At 31.2% G+C, this 25,642-nt stretch overlaps 1 protein-coding gene across 1 annotated transcript in view; it reads left to right on the forward strand.

The window, feature by feature from the left end:
- Positions 1 to 2,173: 2,173 nt before the first annotated feature.
- Positions 2,174 to 25,642, forward strand: part of LOC111424115 (BCL11 transcription factor chronophage) — a 31,362-nt gene continuing 7,893 nt past the window's right edge. Inside the window, exon 1 of the mRNA XM_023057547.2 lies at positions 2,174 to 2,752. Coding sequence (XP_022913315.2) covers positions 2,716 to 2,752 — 37 coding nt within the window. The 5' untranslated portion in view covers positions 2,174 to 2,715. The remainder of the gene's footprint in view (positions 2,753 to 25,642) is intronic.

Here is a 25,642-nt window from a genome sequence, read left to right on the forward strand (position 1 = left end):
ACAATACACTAGTTATTCGATTCGGCTGCCAGAGAGTTCACTAGAAACTGGTGATAGATAAATATACAATAAGTGTGGATTATGATTTCTTGATGCATTAGGAACATTTTTTATTCATAACTTCTTTCTCCATCAGTTTTAGTACTTCTGTTATAGTTGATTTTATTAAGAAAAATCGTTCAATTTTAACATTTTATGATTTATGCTATTCACTAGAAACTGGTGATAGATAAATATGAAATAAGTGTGGATTATGATTTCTTGATGTATTATAAATGTTTTTTATTCGTAACATCTTTCTGTATTAGTTTTAGTTGTACTTGTGTTGTAGTTGATTTTATTAAGTGAAATCGACATTTTGTGATTTATGCTATATCACTAGAAACTAGTAACACATGACTATGAAATATGTATGGGTTATACTTTCATGATGCATTATAATTATTTTTTATTCATAACATCTTTATCAGTTTTAGTATTTACGTTAAGTTGATTTTGTAAAGAGAAGAAATCCAATTTTGACATCTTGTGATTTATGCTATATCACTAGAAACTGATGATAGATAAATATGAAATAAGTGTGGATTATGATTTCTTGATGCATTATGAATATTTATTATTCATAACATCTTTCTCCATCTGTTTTAGTACTTACATTACAGTTGATTTTATTAAGAAGAAACGTCCAATTTTGACATTTTGTGATTTATGCCGCATCACTAGAAATTGGTGATAGATAAATATGAAATAATTATGGATTATGATTTCTTGATGCATTATGAATATGTATTATTCATAACATTTTTCTTTGTCAGTTTTAGTAGTTACGTTATAGTTAATTTTATTAAGAAAATCGTTCAATTTTGACATTTTATGATTTTTGCTATATCACTAGAAGCTGGTGATAGATAAATATGAAATAAGTATGGATTATGATTTCTTTAAGCATTATGAATATTTTTATTCATAATGCCTTTCTCTATCAGTTTTAGTATTTGTGTTATAGTTGATTTTATTAAGAGAAAACGTCCAATTTAGACATTTTGTGATTTATGCTATATCACTAGAAACTGATGATAGATAAATATGAATTAAGTGTGGATTATGATTTCTTGTTGTATTATAAATATTTTTTATTCATAACGTCTTTTTCCATCTGTTTTAGTACTTATATTATAGTTGATTTTATTAAGAAAAAACGTCCAATTTTGACATTTTGTGATTTGTGCTATATCACTAGAAACTGGTAACTGGTAAATATGAAATATGTATGGGTTATGATTTCTTAATGCATTAGAAATATTGTTTTATTCATAACGTCTTTCTCTGTTGGTTTTAGTACTTACGTTATAGTTAATTTATTAAGAAAAAACGTCCAATTTAGACATTTTTTGATTTATGCTAAATCACTAGAAATTGGTGATAGATAAATATGAAATAAGTATGCATTATGATTTCTTTATGCATTATGAATATTTTTATTCATAACGTCTTTTTCCATCAGCTTTAGTAGTTACGTTATAGTTGATTTTATTAAGAGAAATCGTCCAATTTAGGCATTTTGTGATTTATGTTATATCACTAGAAACTAGTAACAGGAACATATGAATTATCTATGGGTATGTTTTCTTGATGCCTTAAGAATATTTTTTATTCACAACGTATTGCTTCATCAGTTTTAGTACTTCTCTTATAGTTGATTTTATTAAGAAAAATCATCCTACTTTGAAATATTAACATTTTTAGTGTATCTATAATGAGCATGGAAATTAAGTTTTGGTTAAATCAACATTACGTAATATTGGATAACTCTAAAAAACTATGACATCAAGATTGGTGTACTTATAGAATAGCAACAATTGTTCAAAATTGTTTATGAAAAAAAATTTTTTAATTGAAGTGATATTATATAAGTGCGAAAAGAGAAAAAGGTGCAATGTATAATACCTATGTAAGAGAGTTGGTAAGATATAAAGGAAGTACACACGCATCCCGCATCCGGATGGATCGCAGTGGTTGTCCTGTTTGGTGGGGTATAGTGGGGGTTGCGCAGCATCATCCCTTCCTACGGGGTGAATACGGCCGGTGGCTAGTGAGTGGCCTTTCCGAGAGACGCCGAACATCGTCGACGGCTGCCGACCGCCCGACGGACGTGTGTATCCTGCTTGGCCGTTCTGACACACGCGCTCGGACCATTGGCCACTCAGCATCGGTGGTCCAGGAGCACACCAACACTACATACTATATACATCATTTGATCCAACGACAACAGCATGTATGTAGAGGGAGAAAAATTTTTAAAGTGACCGACGAAGAAGTTTTACCAACAAGAAAGAAGCAATTCGTCGAGAATCAAAAAAGTAGTGATCAAAAAGGACGTTTTTCTTTTTCAATTTTGTTTTGGATTTTTATATTTATTTTTGGATTTTATCTTCGAGTGATTTTCTTTTTGGGTTTCTTGGTTAATTCGGCTTAAAATAAAAATTTCATTCAAATAAACATTTAAAAAAAGGAAAAGTTATGAAGACTGTGTGATTTAAAGTGAAAAATGGTGAAGGAAAAAAGTTAAAAAACTCATCGGTTACAACAAAAAATAAATAGATGAATAAACAGACAAATAGTTGTTATTATGTTTTTTAAGTTTTGTTCTTTTAAAACGTGGTTAAGTGATTAAAACGAAGTAGGGAGTACAACCCGAAGAAAATCATCGCCAAAATGAGAATTAAAATGCCCGCTGTCAGAATAGCTCAAGGTAAGAATTAAATTTTGAATTATATTTTTTTTTTGTTTTGGTTTTGAACAAAGTTCTGCGTCGGACCACGTGATCTTGGAGAGATGTTTTTAATTAACGAGGTGGGGTGGAAATGGGCGGCTCCGCGAGCGCGCTTTTCCCGGCTCCTTCGCTCACGCTTAATAAGAAAAAGTTATGATAATGATTTTTGCGTCAAAGTCTTGCGCGAGCTTTTTCGCGCTTTTCTGCACTCAGTCAACCCCGGGTCGCGACTACGGTTACACGGAATCCGAGCTTTTCTCAACCCTTTTTCGATACCAAATCCACCCAAAAATCTAATTACCAAAAACTAAATTAATCGAGTTGCACAAAAAAATAAAAATAAGGGTGTTAAGTATTGCAAATGTGGTGTAAAGTACGATTTTTTGTGTGTACGGAGTGTGGTGCCTCCACCAAAATATATAAGTGACACAAATTTTGAGTTATACGATTTAAATTCTCGAGATAAAATGATCGTAAATTAATTAATATCCGAAAATAATCTATATTGGTTCTTTTAAAAACATGAAATCTTTGAATCATTGTGTTTAAAGTATGTGTTAAAATAAAATAAAAAAAATTAATTTTTTATAGTTTCGATGTTTGTTATTACCTTATACAAAAACTTAATTTGGCTCAATTTTTGAGTTAAACTCGCAAAAGTGTTTTCGTTATTTGAAGATATTATACATCAAAAGGTAATTTTCATCCATTATGACACTAGTATTGCTTCAAAATTGTTTTATCTTTCTAAGTTGAAAAATCTTTATACAATACTTTAAGTGCTTCTTTGTGCAATTCCAAATTTTAAAAGCTGATTTCTCGCAGAACAAAAAGTATTTAAATGGACGAGAAGAACAAAGTATTTTTATGCAGAATACTTAGAAATTTGATGGGAATTAAATCTATTGCTTGAATCGAAATGCAGTGTCATATTGCGAAAACTACATCCGACATTAAGTCGTTGACTATCAACCTCAACACCACAATGATGAGTATGTATATTATACATCAATGCTGACTTGCTACCGCTCACATTTAAATTATGATGGGCAGAAACCTCCACTGACAAATAAAGTCATCAAATTCAGCAAAATTTTACACCATATCTTTCAAATTTTTTAACTCTACAACATTTATAATCTATATAATTTATTATAAAAAGAAAATTAAAATATTGATAAGTGAGAATTCTCATAGAACTACATAAATCCTTATTTATTTTAAATGTTTTGATTTTATTACTAAGATAATTTGAGATCAAAGAGCCAACTAGAAACGACAAGTTAACTAGAACAACTTAACAAGGAATGATTGACGGCGGCAAAAGCCCAGGATAATCCGGCAAAACTGATGCGGTCATATCATTTTCGTTACTTGGAACATGTCGCCGGTAAAGTGTTTGCGAAACCCAAATTGGTTTAGAGGTAGAGTAGTATAATTGGCTTCGAGCAAGAAATCTCTAAGTGAAAAAAAAAAAAACGCTAAAATGTAAAAATTAAAAAGTCATATCACAAAAATGACTTTAATTATAATGGTTACATAACAAGCGATTTAAAGCGCATTTAATGAAGGGTTATTGTGCCATAAATAATTTCTTATTTTCCATAAACTTCGTTGTTGCGATGTTTTGAATACAACTTTTTGTATTGTATTAAAAGAATCATAATAAATCTGGATTTTAATAAATCGTTGTAGTTTTTGCAACATTTTTAAATAAAATCATAAACTTAAGAGGGATTTCAAAATATTTTTAAGCTTTTGAGATATTAGCTTTTAATTCAGTCAAAAAAATAATTTCTTAAGATATTGGTTTTCAATTCAAAGAAATTATATCATAAGGCCTCAACTTTTTAGTGGAAAAAATCGTCTTTGAAAATAACTTTTAGTAAAATTTTTAAACAATACTTATCGTATTATCTTAAAAAAATCATAATAAATTCGGGTTTTACTAAATCTTTGTAAAAATAGTAGCATTTCTAAATAAAATCGTAAGCTTTACGATGAAAAAAGCCGCTTTACAAAATCCCTTTGTGTCTTTGAGGTGTGAAGCTTTAAAGTCAACCAATTTGTTTTAACTTTTTTGTTATATCAATGATCGTTCGTTTTTAAAGAATCTTTATGAAATAATTTCTTAAGATATCGATTTACAATTTTGATAAATCGTACAAAAAGGTCTTAGCTTTTTAATATTTTGAAAATGAACTTTATTTTTTCAGAAAAAAATCTAAATAGAACGCTGATTTTTAACATTTCTTCATACAACTTTTTGTATTATCTTTAAAAAATCGTAATAAATCCGGTTAATAAATTATCAGCATGTCTAAATAAAATTGTTAGTTTTACAATGAAAAAGGCCTTTTTAATCTGTAAAGTCAAGAAATTTATTTTAGCCTTTTTATGTTATATTTGCAGAAATTTGAGAATTGTTGCAAGAAGATCTAAGCTTTTTAATGCAAACAACCGTTTTTGAATGACTTTTAGTTTTTTAAGAAAAAAATTTTAAACAGATATTGCATTTTCTCATTTCTTGCTTACAGCATTTATATTCAAAACTTATTCACTGAGACATCAATAATTAAAATCGATCAATTTCTAGAAGAACACAGTATTGGCAAAAACTTGATGCGTAAATTCGCTAATGCACTCAAATGATTTGGTACAGTTAGCTGATTATGTGCCGATGTTTAAACGTTAAGCATACGATATATCTACAAGGATAATTTCCAAAAACATATTATTAAAAAACGTTCTGCAGAAAGTGAAGATAACAATTTTCAGTTAATATGTCTTCAAAAATATACGGACCAATAACACTAGTTTATATACCTTAGCTGAATACTTAAATTTCTTATCGATTTTAAGGCACTGAGGTTTGAAACTTACTTTACTTTTTGGTGGATTATTTTCTGTTGTAATAGAACAACAATAATCTTCTAACGTACTTCCATGTCTATCTTCAAAATCTTCAAATCTTGATGGAAGTTTTCAAGCAAAAAGAATTGATATTGTGGAGCAATACTGCTTTTAAGTTATTTGAACTAATCGAAGAATAATCGAAATCCGTTTGGGGCATACTCTTGATCTCTAGCGTTGAAATCTATATCAGGACAATAATGTATATAGACAACTGAAAATCTCTCTGGCTAATTAAATGTAGTGTGTTATCTTCCTCCATGGAGATGTTCTACTTCTGGAGTTACTCTATATTTTCATTACATGACATACGTGGACAAACAGAATGTGGTACGATTTTTGTATGAAGAATTGGCTTTGTGACAGACGCAATATTAGCGTAAACAAGTTTATGTTTGTTATTGGAATTAATTCCCAAAAGTAGAACTCGTTTTCTTCTACTTTCGACTAGGGACAATTCAATGTTTGTCAAGCCTCATGTTTTGGGTTTTCTCAACTCTGAGCCCATCTTTTGGGAGGTCATCCTTGTTCTTCAAATTCTTGCCATTCTCTTTTTACTCATTCTTTCTACATGTTCCTTCCACTTCTTTTTTCTGGTTTTTGTCCATTTAACTACATCCTATTTGTAACATCTTCCTCTAATTGAGGTATTGGTTTGTATACCTCGTAATGTAACATGTAATACGGATCTTAAAACTGTAATTTCTATTACTTTCACCATTTGCTTAGTCTTGTTGAAATTGAAGAAATAGTTTTGCATCTTTCACAAAAAACCTGTGAGGACTTTGTGTTTTCGTAATTCATTACTGCAAAAACCAAAATAGTGCTAATATGCCAGTTTCGTCGCTCCAAAATTAAACTCCAATTTTACAATTCTACAAGTATCACATATATAAATAAACCAGAATTATTTCTTGCTTCTATATTTCATCATCTATGACACTCGTGGTGGAAAGTAACTTTAGAATTTAGCATTTTTTTTGTTGTTCCGATATTATTAGACTCTTCTCCAACAGAGGCTTCGCGTAATTTATATTTATTACAACGGTTATGAGCCAATGAGATTGTTGAAGCACGTTGGCTCATATGTTATTATCATATGCTTTCATTGGAGTTGTATCAGAAGTATTTTAAGAGCATTTGGATCATTTCAGAACAAGTTTTATGATTTTGTACACCAGAGATCTGCTTGTACACAATGATGGGGTTCAAAAAATTTTGAGGTTTTATGCATTTTCCTTATTCAGAGAATTCTAAATGAGAATCCTTTACCCATACAATATCTAATGGGTGAAAACATTCTGATCCTTTCAAATATGACATTACCAGCATTATTCTTTATTCTTTTCCACCGGTGCCACTTAAACAAGTAATCTTCGAGGACACATCAAGTAATGAATATTATGAATATATTGGACATTAACGGTTTCAAAAAGATTATAAGTTATAGATTTTTAATTTTTACGAATTCCACTATAGTATCGATAACGAATGCAGCTACTTCATTCAATAAACATTTTTGAAGCTTAATTTCCTCAATCAAGTTATTTACAAGCATTAAGATAAAACTCAATTTAGCACTTTTAGTTTAATACCTTAAAATATTTGACCAATCGTGCTTTTATGAATGTTAGACCAACTTGAAGGATTATAACAATTCAAGTTTTATCGCCAAGGAGTCCACTAAGCGATTGATAATATCTTTAAAATTTGAATGAAGTCAAATTTTTTATACTTTAAGTGTAATAAAGATTATTACTATATTAGTTGATAAATTCTAAAAAAATTTATTTTTAATATAAAAGTGTTAAACAAAAGTTTAAAGTGTTCGTCCTTCATTGAACTTTGCCATTTAAATGTAAGTACCTATATTTCTATAAACTGAATGTACATTAAGATTTCTATAATAATTAAAATGATGGGGAAAAAGTACAATTTTAATAAATAAAGAAAAGTTATAAAAGCGGTGGCACCAAACGGGACACATTTAATCTTCATCGCTGATTCACAATTACATGGTTTTCTCTACGTACTTACCTGGAAATTACGTTGTTAATTACGTCTTTAACTGCGTACGACGGTTCCCCGATTAAACATCAGGCGGATTTATTAAATTATTACCACGGTTCGCCGACAAAGTAGTTTTGGTCTTTTCGTGTGAGTTATTTTAACATTTTAAATTTACCTAACACCGTTTAATTAAAGTTTAATTTTGCGTGAAACTATAATATAGAATTTTAAAAATAACTTTCTTGTACGTATGGGAAAATTCAGTTAGTTAAGTTGAATGACCAAAATGACCAAAGAAAGATTTTTTTATTTTATTTTATGGTCAAGTAATTTAATACTTGGAAAGGTTAAAAAAATAAAAATCTTCCGTTAGGTTAGGTTCGTCATTTTCTTCGTCGTCCATCCCGTAAACGACCATCATAAAAGAGTTAATTGGAAATACGTTAATTCGGGCTTTACCTGCCTATTATATTATCCGCGGAAAGGTTTTGACCACGATGACCAGACGTGCGAACTATCTCCATCAAAAAAAAACCAAAAGGGTTAATGTCACTAGAATTTTAACCCTATCAAAACGAGACATTTCAATGAACCCTTCTTTTAAGAAAAAAAAATAAACAGGTATGGCTCGTGTCTTTAAACGCGTCATCCAAACGAGTTAAGTTGTTGAAGATGCACCCTTTTTTCTTCGTCGTTTCAGGGATGAAAAAAATTTAAGCTTGTGAACAACACGCGAGGATAATTATCATTTTTTTTAATCAAGTTATTCGATTTTTCCGCGAATAGAGAGAAAAAGTTCGATATTTTCATTATTCGATGTCCACCCCGTGGCGAACACGGCCAGATGAAAGGGATTATTATCAATTTTTTTTAAATACGTGGTCCCTTTGACCAGATTTACACTGACAGATATGTTCGTGAAACCCGGTCGCAGGTTGTTACATATTGAATGGAATCAAACGAAGCCGTACGAGCTTCCGCGGGGGAAAGGGACCTTTAAAGTCCGAAAGGGCAGTTTCATTGTGTCCTTGGACACACTATTTTTAGGGGGTGATCAACGGACCATAAAAACAATTGTTGTTCAGAATCAAAAAAAATTAATTTAAATTTTTTTAATTTTATATATCATTTTATTTGAACCACCCTTCAAGAGATGGCGCTAATAGTTTTATAGCGGGGGTGGTTCTTGTATATCTAATAAAACTCTTTCCTCATCTAATTGAGCGTAAAAAATCAAATATTTGCTAACTTTTAAAGAGTGGTAGATGTTGAAATATTTGAATAGTATGGAGTTACGATCTTTAAGGAGAAGTTTTGAGAGATAGGTCAGGTCTGTTGGGTCAAGGATTGATGAATGATGCTCAACGGTACGATCCGTTATCTAGAATCTTCTAATTAATTACCCCGAAACGTTAAAGATTTAAAGTGTGCGTGCATAATCGTGAATGAAAATTTTACAAAATCTTAGTTAAAAGAAAATATTTTAAATTTTAACTAACAACGTCAACGCGTAATTAATTATTTTGTCGTATACAATGGTTGTAAACTTAACCATAAGCGTTTTTTGGTGTCACCGACAACGACGGCAACGTTTATTATACTCATAACCAGTAATCGATGTAATTAATTATTTCGAAAATTAATTTTCAATTTTCTTTTTCGTTTCGGTTAAAACTAACAATACAATCTGATTGTTAATAATTAAAATAAAATCAATTTCAATTGCCGATAAAAACCAAGCGACGACGCGATAGAAATCGTCGGATTTGTAATTCTAACGAAGATCTGGGCCGTATCAGGTAGTAATTTAAAGATCAACCTTCGCCATACCACCGTCACTCTTACTTTTCTTCCGATACCGACGTTTAATTTGATTAAAAGATAAAAGAGAATGGAGAAAATGAAAAGAAAAAAAATGTTAATCTGAAGGTCTTTGATAAATCATTTAAAGAATCTAATTTGGACGAACGGGGGAAACCGCAAATCGTGACCAGTTGACCATTAATATGCAACAAAATGCGGTTTTGATATTCCGAATGTCCATCATTGATTATGGTCTTACGTAACAGGATGCTTTCGGTGATAAAAAGAGAACGTGCGGACATCCGGGTTGAAAAGATTCTAACACATCTCCAACAATTTTTTTTTAATAAATTCTTTTAATTAAATGATTATACGAAGTTAGTCTTCAATTAAGATTTTACACGTATACTATTTTAATTGTAACTAGAGAACCTCTCAAGCGATTTTGACGAACAATATCTCTATCGAAAGCTTAATCCTTGGTCAATACGAAAGAGGAATGCCTGATTTGAAATCTCTTTTGAATTGGAACACAAAAATGATCTTTCTTTTGTGGTCATAACTTGTCACAAAATATCCAACCTCGATTCTTTTCCATTAACCTTGTACAACCTAAAATGTATGGATGAACGAAAGATTAGCCCATAGTAAGAAAAAAATAATTTGGTTGATTTAAGCTGCATTCGGCACGTTTTAGAAAAAAAAGTTTTAGTATAAAAGTTGTTGCAAACTTTATTCTTAACAATATTGCTTTTCTACACTTTAAAAAATTAGATAAAATCGTAGTTTTATAACATTCTGACGGCAAAGCACGAGATTCAAAACGTTTCAGAAAAAATGTTTTAGTATAAAAGTTGTAGCTCTTTTACACTTTTGCTCTTGAATGCATAAATATTGCAAATAGTTCAAAAAGTGAAAAATCGATGAAATCGTGGTTTTTACATTTTGTTGTTGATAGAGTACGGGATTTGGAACATCTTAGAAAAACAGTTTTAGTACAAAAATTGTAGCAAATTTTATTCTTAACAATATTGCTACTTTACAACTTTGCTGTCAGATGCATAAATATGGAGAAAAATCTGAAAAAGTGAAAATTAGATGATATAATGCGATTTACATTTTGTCGTTGGTAAAGCACGAGGTTCGAAACATTTGAGAAAAAAGTTTTAGTACAAAAGTTGTAGCAAATTTTATCCCTAACATTATTGCTCTTTTACACTTTTGCTCTCAAATGCATAAATATCGAGAAAAATTCGAATAGGTGAAAATTAGATGAAATCGTAGTTTTACAACACTCTGATGGTAAAGTACGACATTCTGAACGTTTCAGAAAAAAAGTTTTGGTACAAAAGTTCTAGCCAATTGTATTCTTAACATTATTGCTCTTTTACACTTTTGCTCTCAAATGCATAAATATCGAGAAAAGTCCGAAAAGGTGAAAATTAGATGAAGTCGTGGTTTTACATTTAATTGTTGGCAGAGCAGAGGATTCGGAATGTTTCAGAAAAAAAGTTTTAGTATAAAAGTTGTAGCAAATTTTATTCTTAACAATATTGCTTTTTTACACTTTTGCTCTCAAATGCATTAATGTCGAGAAAAGTTCGAAAAAGTGAAAATTAGACGAAATAGTGGTTTTACATTTTGTTGTTGGTAGGTCAAGGGATTTGCAACGTTTTAGAAAACAAGTTTTGGTATAAAAGCTGTAGCCAATTGTATTTTTAACATTATTGCTCTTTTACACCTTTGCTCTCAAATGCATAAATATCGAAAACCATTCGAATAGGTGAAAATTAGATGAAATCGTAGTTTTACAACATTCTGATGGTAAAACACGACATTCTGAACATTTCAGAAAAAAGTTTTAGTATAAAAGTTGTAGTAAACTTTATTCTTAACAATATTGCTCTTTTACACTTTTGCTCTTGAATGCATAAATATTGCAAATAGTTCCAAAAAGTGAAAATTAGATGAAATTGTGGTTTTACAATTTGTTGTTGGTAGAGCACGTGATTTGCAATGTTTTTGAAAACAAGTTTTGGTATAAAAGTTGTAGTCAATTGTATTCTTAACATTATTGCTCTTTTACACTTTTGCTCTTAAATGCATAAATATCGAGAAAAATTCGAATAGGTGAAAATTAGATGAAATCGTAGTTTTACAACATTCTGATGGTAAAGTACGTCATTCTGAACGTTTCAGAAAAAAAGTTTTAGTACAAAAGTTCTAGCCAATTGTATTCTTAATATTATTGCTCTTTTACACTTTTGCTCTCAAATGCATAAATATCGAGAAAAGTCCGAAAAGATGAACATTAGATGATGTCATGGTTTTACATCTTGTTGTTGGCAGAGCAGAGGATTCGGAACGTTACAGAAAAAATTTTGTAGTATAAAAACTGTAGCAAACTTTAGTCTTAACAATATTGCTCTTTTACAATTTTGCTCTCATATGCATAAATATCGTGCTCAAAATTATTTTATTTTGTAATTGTAATTTAGTTGCAAAAATCGTTCTGAGAGCTGTACAAGGTTAACGGGAAAGACTTGAGATTAAGCATTTAGTGATTTCAATAGAAGAAACTATAGCGAATCAAATGACGTATAGATCTTAATCATTGAGTACATCGTTTACGAGTTATGAACACCAAAAAAAGGTCATTTTGTGGTATTTTCGTGTACTTTCCTAATATTTTGGAATTTTAGCCAAATTCGAAAGAGATTTCTAGTCAGGCTTTCTTATTGTCCAAAAATTAAACTTTCGAATATGATATTGTTCCTCAAAATCGCTTTCTCTTGTAATTAAAACGGAAACATTGGGAGTTAACCTCGCATAGGTCTTATCGTTAGAGATGCAAATCATCTTTACATATTGATTTTTTTAACCCAGACGCTCCTTAGGCACGTTTAGTTGAAAAAAAAGTGCTCTTCTGGCGTTGATTTTGTATCAGTTTACACCATTAAAGGGCTCCTAACGCTGTTAGCTTCACGTTCGTTTTATGCAAATAAATTTTCTCTTTTTATTTTGTTTTCCCTTCGGGTGTAAATTATTTTTTTTTTACAAGATGGCGAAACGGCTACCGATAATAACGGTATTCTTATGAGGGTACTTAGGTCATTGGATAGGAACGACAATCGCTCAGCACGAGCTTTTAACACGACGACCAATGACGGCTGTTGCGAGATGAACAAAAAAAATTTAGAGGAAAAAAAAATCGTACGCGCAAAACCAGTTTTGAAAAATGAAATAAATAAAAAAAGTTTTTGTTGTAGAAACAGGGACACGTGTTTAACGTACGAACGATGAATAAAAAAAAATCGATGAAGTGAAGTAAAAAAATGTGATAAGGTTTTATCAACAACTGCAAACAGTTTAGTTTAGGTTGTAAATAAATCACCTTTATATTTAGATATGAAATGAATTCTTTTTTTTTGGGTTTTTTTCTAAGATTAAAGTGTCGTTTCGAATCGTTACACTCGACGTATTTCAATGGAAGAGCGTAACTCCGGTTAAGTATTGTCCGGTGTTATTTAAGATTTGAACCGTAAATGTTATGGGGAATTGCCAATTAAGTTGGGAAATCTTAGACTTTATCCTAGAATGAATACAAAGAAAAATTAGATAAATCTTTCACCTGCAACGTTGTAAGTTGTAGAATAAGTGTAAAAATGGAAATGTTGTTTTAATAACAAATACACGCATCGCAATTTTAACTACAGTCCATTATCGGTAAAATAGTCATATGTCTGTAAAGTACGCCTTTATAACAATAGCACGATGGTATGCACCAAGGCTAGAACCAAGCATTTTTTAAATACGATATGACCGCCTCATACGCAAACGGTCACCTCTAAGTAAAACATTATGTATTGGTTTTAAACAAAATTCAAGGACACTAAACACAATTATAAGTTTTTAAAATTCTAATAACTGAAAATTGTAATAATTAGTTACAATCCATTTTCATGGGTTTCAGTGATTGAATATTAAGAAACGATTGAAATAAAAAAAAATTAAAATAAATAAATCGTTTATTGAGCCATAATCAATTACAAAGTTACATAAAAGAAAAATCGTTTAAATAGTTGCGAATAATGATAAGCATGGGATGATGTCATACCTGTATAGCCCTCAGGGATCGATAACTCAGCTCAATCATTAAATGAAAAAAATGGCCGTAAAGTTTGTCTAATCAATCAACATTTCTACATATTATACATTAATTTGAAAATTATTGCCTTTGCAGTTTCGTTTTTATCGCGAAGAAAACACGTGGAAATGAGTAATAAGTTAGTATTTTAAAATTTGATGGTCATATCGGAAACGTCATCCTGCAAAAATGAGTGAGCAGTTGATATATTATAGAATATTATTTACTTATTAACTACACTGTAGAGACTAGCATTAAGATTTATAGGAAATCCTCAATCTATTTTCAAAAATGCTTCGATATATTTGATCACTTTGGTGTCCGCAGAGATGAATTTGAAAGGCAATTCGTAAACTGTTGATACCAATGGCAACTTTCTTGGTAAAGTTCATCCTAAGCTTCGGGATACTTGTCTTTGATCCATTCTTCCACTCTGAATCAAGATCTAAAAAAAAACATTTTTAATGATAAGATTCTTTCATTTGCATTTAAGTTGCAATTAAGATTTTGCATTCTACATTATTATTCTATTAATTTTCTTAGTTACTACATCGGTGAGTTTGATATCCTTTCTTCCTTTATGCTGACCAATTTCTGTATATTGAGGTACTCTGAGAGCATTGGCTCCCTGTAGTAGCTATATAGTTCCTAGTTATATCTTGTTCTCCATATATTATTCTCGTATATTGGGCTTACAATCCTTCTCATGATTTTCCGCTCTACGACATCTACACCAGTTTGGCAGTTTTTGAGTTAGCATCTAGGTCTTACAACCATATGTCTTCAAATTAGTTTATAGATCCGGAACTATAATGCATAGTAAGCTAACAGTATTTCCCCAGCCTGGCTACTATCCCTATATTTTTTCTCAGCTCTGTCATCATGTTAATGATAGAAATGTTAGATTCTACGCTGGTTAGAGAACAAAACGATCAAAGTCAATAACAAAATTACTATAATAAAAGAAACTTCGATACTATTTATGATATTTATGAAAATTGTGTCAAGAATTTATCTGTCTTATTGGACAGATGTAACTAAAATGTTTGCGCAGCACAATTATAATATATAAGATACTCTGGAGTTAGAATGTCCTTCAAGATATAACGGTAGAATTCTTTGAATAACATTGCTTCCAGTTTCACTAGTACCATTAAAAGATTTTTGTATTACCATTCAGTAACATTATTTGGGAAACATTTATTGGTGGAAGTAAAAGCTCTCTTGTGCATTTATCTTCAAAAATATGTCGATTGCAAATTTGGTCTGCGGTATCTTCTAATATTGCATAGATCTTGAGTTGTATATATGCAATTAGAGTAGCCATATTTCCAAAAAATTGTAAAAGGCCACCTGTTTGTTGATCCAACACATCTGTACTGTCTGGTCATTTAATCTCTAGTATTTATTTAGTAGTAGCACCCTTTGTTTGATTATAATGGATATTTATTTCTGGCTTATTTTGCTTATTACCTGCTTTATCGGCTCTGTCAAACTGGGTTAACATTAAAAGAACAGCTTTTATAATTTTTGGCACATATGATACTAATGTAAGTTGATCTGTAAAACCAAATAAACTAGAATATTGTTCCAACAATGTTCCAGTAATGGTAAGATTTAGCTTGAAAAGCTCTTGATTCATAGAAGTAGATGTAAAAATTTATCTGTAGTCACTCCTCGTCAAAAACCAAAATATGGTCTTATCATATTCAAAACAACTATTTGCTCTTGATTTGTCTCTCTTCACCCATTTAGCATTCCAGTATACGTGGCTATTTAGGCTATGTCAGTTTGCACAAACCCAAATTTTTATGACGTATCATACCAGTTTGCTTTTGATGTATATACTAAATGGACATTTTGCCACGAAATGTTGCCTACTATAACATTTGTATCTTGCGAATAATTTTCTATGTAGTTGTTGACAAAACTGTTGTATATTTCGCGGATTGCTTCCAATTTATCTTCACTAACTTGCATTCTTTGTTCTTGGGTTATTGAATAATCAAACCTGATACTATAATTAAAAAAATATTGACAAACATTTAGTCGTGGGCTAATTCAGTTACTCTGCATGGTCACGCGAGGGTTAACTACGATATTGTTGAAAACAAATCATTATTTCTCGATTATATGTATAATCTCAATACCTGAGTAATCTTATACATCAATGTTCAATAGCTGCAATATCCTGCTTATAGTCCAGCTGATGAACGTAATAAATTTAATTCAGCGTAGGGAAACAATTGGAACTTTAATTAATTGATTTTGGTCAACGCAATACTTTACTTTTGATTCCATACACAATCGTGAATTGATGTAAAAACTCGGTTTTATTGCTGTGAAGCAATGCAAAATATTCGTTTGAATCATTTCCATAATGTTTCTGCTTATTACTCATGGCAAAACTATTACACAATATGCGATGTGTAGCATTTTTAAATTATGGGTCTTCTTCACTTTTTCTGACGTTGTCACCTCATTTGATTAATTAAATTTTTTCGATGCGATGTTACCTTTTGAATGACTTGTGCACATTAATGAAGTTGCAAAAGTGTATAAAGCTGTAATTAGTAACTTAAAATCTTCAATAGTACTAAGATTCTACATATTCGTTATAAAAAGGTCTTGTTTATGAAGGTAATCTTTACCAGTAAGATAATACTAAAAGTATGCTATTTAATATTCCTTTAGAATAAGAATTGTTTTGAACTGTATGTTTAGACCTATACTTTGCAAGGTAGGTACATGTATATGGAGTGTCACATCCTAGTTGAAGATAAAATATTGTTTTACTAACAGTTATATCATCTGGTCATGAAATTCAAGAATTGCATAGCAAACAACTTCTATGGTAGGTATTTGATAATAATATTTCAAAAACACTATTGGTGAACTTGTTATATATCTAATAATTATATGATAACGATGTTTCGAGCTATTCAATTTGCTCAGGATTTGCTCTGATTCTGAAGACAAATAACGGCGATCAACATTATCTAGGTGTAACAACGCTCAACTGAACGTTTTGATACCATGAAAGCTTTTGAAGTTTACAATGAATAGCATCTTTCCGATAAACTACTCAAATTTTTTGAATCAAATTTCTGAACACCACCAGATATGAACAAAATCTATATTAGTGCTTATTAATTGCTCTGACTTTGAAGATAGTTCAAAATCGATACTCCTTTCTCAATTATTCTAGACACAAGCAGATTTGAATCAAATCTAGATTAAGAAGTACTCAAGACCTGGATATTTCTGGAAACGTCAGTGTTAATTCTGTAATTTTGTACATTCTTCTAACATTTGGAGCATTTGCATAAAACGTCCTTTGACTAAAGTTTCCTGGGCATATCGGAAAAAATCATTTGGCTAACATTTTCACATTACTATATATATAAATTTATTTCAACGTGAATAGAAGATATCACATATCCACTTTTTTCTTCTCTAATTATTCAATTTGCATTTGTAATAATAACATCATGAAGGTAAAAGAGCACTAATTTCTAATAAATAAATATTTTCTGAAGAAGAAGACATTTAAAACGATTAGATTAAAGATAATTTTTAAAATTTATTTTTAAAATATTCATTCGAGAATAATTCAACTAGTTTTAGGTATTTCTATGTTGTTTACAAGCTCAACGTCTTGTATGTTGAGTGTATCTACATCTTCAAAGATTGAATCTGAAGTTTAAATCATAGATAAATCAGTGACACACGAAAGACTGGTAACGATTCAATTAAAACGTGGGAAACAAAATAAAATGATAGGAATCAAACTGTTTTTCGAAACAGTTTTTCGTTATGTTACAACGTTGCATTATTTTTCGATTTTATTTTAGTAACGTAATTTTAGATGTGATGTTTAATTGGGTTTTGGGAAAAACTTCTTGCACACGTTATCCGTCGGTTCCCGTTGAATTTTGTATTGTCGTTGAGAAAGTTTTAATTTGTCGAGTGCTGGTGGCGGTCGCGTATTCGCGTTATTCACCGCCGCGCGAATTCAATGCATATTCAAAGACCATATTCGTATATAATTGCACGGTCGCGGTCAAATCGATGTGAATACAGGATTGTTCTAAATAAAATACGGTTGTTGGTCGGGCGCTCACGCACTTCCTCTCTGGTTGCTCGGTTAATCAGCAAACCCTTTTTGCTTCCAATCGCGATGTCTGGCTATCAATTTGATCGAAATCTCCTAGCGATCCAAAGATTAGTATCTGCTTACTTTGTTAACATAGCAACGAAAGAAGGATTTTCTAAACCTTTACAACCTTCAATACCTTTAGATTTAGAATGACCATTGTTTTTAGGTATTTTTTAATTTAAAACTGTTAATAAGGTTACAATTTAAGCTTAAATTTCTAAAGTCTATTACGTGTGTTACGATGTGGGCACCACCACATTGTAAAAAGATTGCGAAATCACGGAAATGGCAATAATAATGAAATCGTTGTTTCTAAAGAGACCTCACCGTATTTGGAATATAATATTGTTTTGTTGTTATTATGTATAATTCCTCTTAATCAGGGTTTAATTATGTTTTCATTTTGTTGTGAAATCGAAACTTATGATACTATTTTTCTTTTGCTGTGGTTTTATAAAACCTTCCTTTCTCACAACCGTAAACATAAAGGATGTTAAAAAGGATTGTGGTCCTTTAAGGACATTCCCACACTCTCCCACATCTGCTAGGGTCATTTACAAATTTCTCGCCTCAATTATTCTACGTCTCGAGAATCTAAAAGTTTAAGATCTGATCATTTTTATCTTATTCTCCCATCGAAGAACAATGAATAAAAAATAACTCCGCCATAAAAAAGCTCAACGTTATTAAGCAAAAAACTTTTAATAAATGAAAGATGCGCATTAATACAATAACAATTAGGTTTGATGTAATTAGGTTTGAAAAAGGAGTGTAAGAAAACGCGATGCTCCCAGTTGATAGAAGAGTAACGGTGAAACTTGGCGAAGTAGAAGAAGAGTTATCGACAGTAAAGGTGTTACCGGCAAACTCTCCCACGCTCCAAATGAGAGCCTTCCTTCGAAACGACAGAAAGGGTCAAATCACCGGGACACTTGTCCTGTTTCGGACAATGGTCACCGGGACCTGTTTGTTGACCCGAAGAATGCCACCGTGTGTGGAGAAACGATATGCCACCTCTATTATGGACACGAAAACGTCCCCTTTTGTATGGACCTTTACAAATTCTTTTTCAAAAAAGGATATACACAGTTCCGGAATTTTCTAAAAGGTACGGTCAGTTTAGATTTTTTCATAATGATTTTATCAAATATGGTATAGTAAAACCTCGATATAACCAAAATTCCGTTATATAAAAAATTCTTGGCCGTAGAGTTAAGCCGTGCTTCTCTTATACCGGGTTTTCATTAGTAAAATTAGTAGTAGAGTAACTAGCGTACTTTTAAGGGGGACGGCAATTGGTAGAGTAACTTTATCACGATGCTATACCACTCTACTCTACTACAACTAACTGCTCTACTCTACCGCCTACGTTTTCATTAAGTGAGTTTACAAGATAGTTGGTACTTACTAGTGGTGGAACGGATATCCGGCAACTATCCGGCTTTGGCAGGATATGAAAAACCTATTACTTAGTGTTACTATTACACTGCAGATAATAATCAAGTTCAACCCAAATAAGACTTTTTTTATTTAATACAACTTTATTTATATCAGGTTTGTCTTAGCAACCTCATTGTAACAATCCCAATACGATATATAAAATCTTTTGTTGCAGTTTCATCTAGTTTTCTTCTCTTCGCCTGTAATTCATAATCACATTCATTACTAACAGAACTGTCGCTGTTATCACTTTCGATTATTAATTAAAGTATCCTCTTTTTAACGCAAAAAGCCGATTTGGAAAATTACTTTCAGTTCTTAAGAAATAAATTTTTGAAATGATCGACAATTTTTTCCAATTTTGCAATTTTCGCCTATTAAGTTTTAAAAATTCGTATAAAATCCATTTCTTGGAATATGAGTATGAAAATTTCCCAAAGTGTTAATAAAAGTGTCCTCTTTCCAATGAACCAACCCGTTTTGAAAAATAACTTTTAGTTTTTGAGAAAACAATATTTGAACTTTTGGTAAAACTTTCGATGTTACAATTTTCATCGATAACTTTCAAAATTCGCTATAAAATTAATTTCTTGAAGGATCCTTATGGAAATATCACCAATTATTAATTAAAGTATCCTCTTTTTAGAGTTGCTTCGTGAGTTAAATCAGCATCAAAAAAGTATATTATCTATCTTATTAGCTTTCTTATTAATTTCATTTTCGTTCAAATTTTCGTAAAAATTTTCATTCAAATATCACAATAATGTGGCAATATAGGGCATCACTTCAGAAATGCACCAAAAATTATAACCATAATGGCTTCTTAGATATGCCGGATAACCGGATATTCGGCCGAAGGGGATGCCGAATATTCGGTATCCGGCTATTCGCAAAATCACTATCCATTCCATCCTAGTACTTACCGAGACTTTTCATTCTACTAATGAAAATCCTGTGTAATACTGTTAAATAATGTGTAATACTGTCTAAATAGTGTGTTTAGTTCTAGGTCTAATGTTAGTTTTACTTTTAGTCCAATAAAAATAGACAACAATCTAACGCTGAATAATAATTAAAACTAGAAGAAACACTAGCATTACAACTAACAGTAGACCTAGAACTAGAAACATTCGCGTTTAGCTGTCTTACGAGATGTACAGCTAAACCAGAATGTTTCTAGTTCTAGGTCTAGTGTTAGATCCACTTTAAAGAATTTAATAGTAGCGTAAATTGTTAATAATTCCCTGTCAAAGGTAGAGTAATTTACTTGGGTTGAAGATAATTTTTGAGAACAGGATCCTACTGTATGATTTTTGTTATTAAAATTTTGCGACACAACAGCTCCTATTCCATTGCTAGAAGCGTGTTCTTCGCAGTCGAAAAAAAACATCTTATTCTGTTGATCAGGAAGTGATTAATTTAACTGTTTTGAAAGATTATATAAAGGAGCAAGAACTATAGAAATATTAGGTAGAAAACGATCATAAAAGTTGGAAGTCTATGACGAATACCTTCAGAAGACACGTGGTGGCCCAGAGAATCTAAAGTGGGTACACCAAAAACACACTTTGAAGTTTGTATGTTAATGCTGTAGAAGTTGAATCTCTCAAATAGTTGTCACAAATGGAAGTAATGTTTCATTTGGCTTTAGCCGTCTTAAGAGACGTTCGGCTAAGCCCGAATGTTTCTAGTTCTTGGTCTAGTGTTAGTTTTACTTTTCGCCCAATAAAAATATGCAACAATTAAAACTAGAACTCCTTGATTTGTACATCGCATAGACAACTCTGGTCATACCTCTCGTTTATCTATAAACATGGAATAGAGCAATTTATTTTACTGTATTATTTATTACAACCACAATTACGAAAATAAAAAATGAGTGTTAACATAGATATGTTTTGTCCATTTTGATATATCAATTAATACCATTAATCAATTAAACGAAGATGTATTACTGCTTATCATTATTGAGTGTTGGACGTTTGACGACGAAAACGATAAGCAATGGTTTTTTTTATTAAAACGATAGCGTATGTCGTTTTGAAAATAATTAAGTAAAAAGTATTAGTTTATTTAGAAAAAAAGAATCTATAGATGGAATGAATCTCCTAAAATAGACGTCACAAAATCAGGCGAAGTTTAACGAAAGAAAAACGACAACTAAAATACACTAAAGGGTCTTTCGTATCCTAATTCGGTGCGTTTTTCGTCGAGTTTAAAACGTCCGTTCGGAAATTATTCACTCGTCCTGGAGGATTGACATGTTACGTCGACGCAGATGGAACAACGATCGCCCGTAGATAAGTATGAAGACGGGCGACCGCACAGGATCGTATGTAAATAAACGGCGAAAAGACGCCCCAATTATCCTGCCCCTGGACATCATTAGGGCTTATGCAGATCTGGCGTATTTGTTTCTTCGCTTTCGTCATAAATTAAACTCCGGAGGAGCGGACCAACGGAGAAAAAAATCGAAAAACAATACGAGATACTGCAGGAACAACTTTTTTTTTCTTATTTTTGAAATAGATCTTATTTAGGAATATTTTTGCTAATAACACGAGAAACGATTAATCTTTATATGAGGTCATTAACAGTGCGTGCTAAAAATATAACTTCGTTTCGTTTTTCGAGGACCCCTTGTGCTTTCTTCTACTAAGAGACGGATCGGTTTAAAAATAGTAAAAGATGTGTCGTTAATTTCTGTTTTGGGGATACAACTAGGGATAACTTGGGGACGTTTCGGATGTTTATTTTTGGATGAAGGTCTTTTATACAAATCTTTAATTTTTTTAAATGAAATAATTGCATAAAACGAAGCATAGAACTGTTACATTATTTTGTCTGTCCATACAACGAGGCAAACATTACACACACGGGGCCGGTCTTCGCTTATCTTATCGTTGCGGCGTGACCTAAACAGGCTAGGCGTTATCAACGGAGGTAAACAGGCCTCACCTGGATACTAACACCCGATGCCCACATCCGCTGTAATTCCGCTTTTTAAAAAAAGAAAAAAAAGTACCGAGTCGGCAAATACAGACCGATTAAAGTCGCACGTGGCATCTAAACCTTTCAAAAACGCGATTTTCTTTCTTCGAAGAACTCTAACTACTTTTACAAATAGATATAATTTGATTTTTACGGAGAATATATCGTAGAACGACCGACAAACGACCGTTTTGTTGCTAGCCAGATTCGCTTGGCATAAAAAAGGGACGAACAAACAAAAATAGGTGATGATAAGAATGTAACTAGCAGATAGTATATAGACACTTCGTAAATAGATGAGTAAGTTTATTTCTAGTGGGGGTTATTCCGAGAAATGTTGTGTTTTTATATTAACATTAAAAAAATTAAGCATTAAAAAGTTGTTCTATAGCAAAACTTAATAAGATTTTGTTTTACTTTCAAATCGTTTTTTAATTCTGAATTATGAAATTAATTAGAAATTAATATTCTAATTAGAAATGTCCAACTATTTCTGCTAAACGTGATTTCATAGCAAGTGTTATAATAAATTCTAAATCCTAAATTCTTTATGTATAAAAAAAATTTAAATGGTGAAAACACTTCATGTTAGAAATAGAATTAGTTATAATAATCATAACACAACTTTTTCATACATTTTCCACTTAACGGTAACTTTTCTAAATGATTTAGTAACTTCCAAATCAATATTAATCAATATTTGATTATATGTTGTTCTCGTAACTGTTTGCTTAAAAAAAATAAGCAAAATACATCTTAATGAGAGTTCCACTATCAACTGCTTCATTCACTTTACCACTGAATTTTATATGAAAGTTTGACTCATACCTAAAAATAATTTGCTCGTGAAATTCATCTTCTTCATTATATTACAACATATTAAATTTGTAATTCCTATTACTTCTGACACAATAAATCTTCTAGAACGATTACCTTTATTTAATCACCTTGTCGTTTGTAATTTATTGACGAGTTACGGAGATGTGCTTATAATGTGTTTATTTGTTGTGGAATAACCCCATATATGGCATGCGCTAATAGCTCTTTATTGTTGTCTAAGTGGGATGTAAAATTGATTTTTTTTTTCTTTTTGATCACTAAAACTGGTCAATATTGACCAACAATTAGTTTATCTATCTTAGAATCTGAAAACTACCCTGTTCAATTTTTCATGGGCTTTCAAAATCATAATCTAGGTTGCAATATTCACTTCTTGCCTTTATGAATTTTAATTTTACATTTCTTCATTAATATTATCATCCACAGCCATCATGGCTGTATCGTCTATGAATGAGCTCCTGATATACCATTACATATAACATTATAAATCTCTGGTAAGATATTTGTGTAAGATAGAAACAAGTTCTATTCTGTAATATAAAATTCTAACATCATAAATTGATGAATTCTAAGATGTTTTCAAAAGCTTTGCTAAAGAATAAGCTATAATGAATTATTAAAAATGTCGTTATTGATAAAATTGAATCGTTGTGGTATTAATTGTAGCGCCTCGGCCGCAAGCGACCTCGGCTTAACCTTACACAATCATTCATTCTGCGTTTTAAATTTCAAATCAGAGATCGGTTAGAGCCTATACCCCAAGCACCCTGGCCTTAATTAGTTGAAATACTGTATTTTCTGTTCTAAGTTAGTTCTAAGTTGTAGTGATGAGGTAGTGATTATAGCGTGTAGGTCCCGAACAACCTCGGCTTAATCACCCGAAATGATACATACTGTGTTTTAAGTTATTCGATTGCTACCTAGGGGCAAGGTATACATAGACTATTATATTATACGTATGTGGTATTTATTATGGTATCATGTATGGTATTATTAATCAATAGATTGGATCATAAAAAATATTGCGATAAATAATAAATAAGAAATCTGTAATTTCGGTCATTATCTAATTTTGAATAAAAAATGAAAAAATTCAAAAAATCGCTGTAACTTTATTTATGAATTTTAAGAAAAGATTTTTATGTCATATCAAAGCCCAAAGTCTCTTCTTTTCAGCGGTGTGTATTAATTAATAAGTTGGATCATAAAAATTATTGCGATAAATAACAAATAAGAAATCTGTAATTTTGGTCCTCATCCAATTTCGAATAAAAATTAGAAAAATTCAAATTATCGCTGTGGTCTTATTTATGGATATTAACTCAAGATTTTTATTTCAACTTAATCCGTAAACTCTCTACTTTTAAACGGTATGTATTAATTAATAAGTTGGATCATAAAAATATTGCGATAACCATAGTCATATTCAATACTGTATCGTTATGGTATCGATTATATCGGCTTGGCCGCAGTCAACCTTAATCAGACGAAACTATACGTTCACCATTCTAGATTAAGACAAATTTGCTTGTGTTTGAGATGCACGCAATATGTATGCTCTAACATTGTATGTGGATGTGGTATCAGCTTTAGAGCTTCGGTCATAAATGACCATCAGGTGAAATAATACATTCTTCGTTCTACTTTAAGGCGACGTTGATTGCTTCCAAGGTGTGAGCAAAAAGGATTGTTCAACGTTGTATAGATGAGGTGTTAGTTGTAGCGCCTCGGCCGCAAGCGATCTCGGCTTAATAAAACGAAACGCTACATTTGATCTTCCGTTATACTATTTATTGATAACGACTGGGCTGATTCTTCTTAATATCGTGCTAATACAACTCATACTTCTGAACTTTTGTTTAGAATATAATCAGTCCTACAGGCTACAATAAGTGTTTTATATTTATTAATATTAGTTAATTCCTATGTTATTATGACGATATGGTAACAATTAAATCGACAGCACAATACCAATACCAATACCACTTTTGTGTTAAGTTGTCATTCCTATGAAGCTTGTTGTTGCTTCATCATACCATCTTAGCGCGCACTTTTCTAAACATAAGGTAAAGTTGAATCAAAAAACATCGAAGAACCAGTGTTAGAACAATCAACCAAAGATACGAACAGTTATAAGATCATATGATGTTGACTACCAATATTGGATTCACCATCACTGAGATCCACAAGAAAACTTGTCCTAAATGTTTAAACTGACTTGAAACGAAAAACGAATTTTGTCAAACCCATGAAATTATTGAACTGGATACTTCGTGTTCATGATAAAAGCAGAAGCCAAATTTCATAATTTAAAAACAATAATAATGAATACAATCCGATTGGATCTAAAAAAATATAAATAATTACTCGAAAAACTGCATTTTAAAAACAATCTGACCTAATTCAATGTAATTAAAATTGTTAACATATCTCCATAACAAGTAACAGTACCCTAATTTATCAATTTTGTAAAACAAATTCAACCAAAACGAATTTATTAATATTTATCATAAAATATTCATAACTTTTCTATTTTCTAACCAACAATCTCTCCTCAATATCTGGA

This window comes from Onthophagus taurus, chromosome 11 (genome assembly GCF_036711975.1).
Source record: "Onthophagus taurus isolate NC chromosome 11, IU_Otau_3.0, whole genome shotgun sequence".
NCBI lineage: Eukaryota > Metazoa > Arthropoda > Insecta > Coleoptera > Scarabaeidae > Onthophagus > Onthophagus taurus.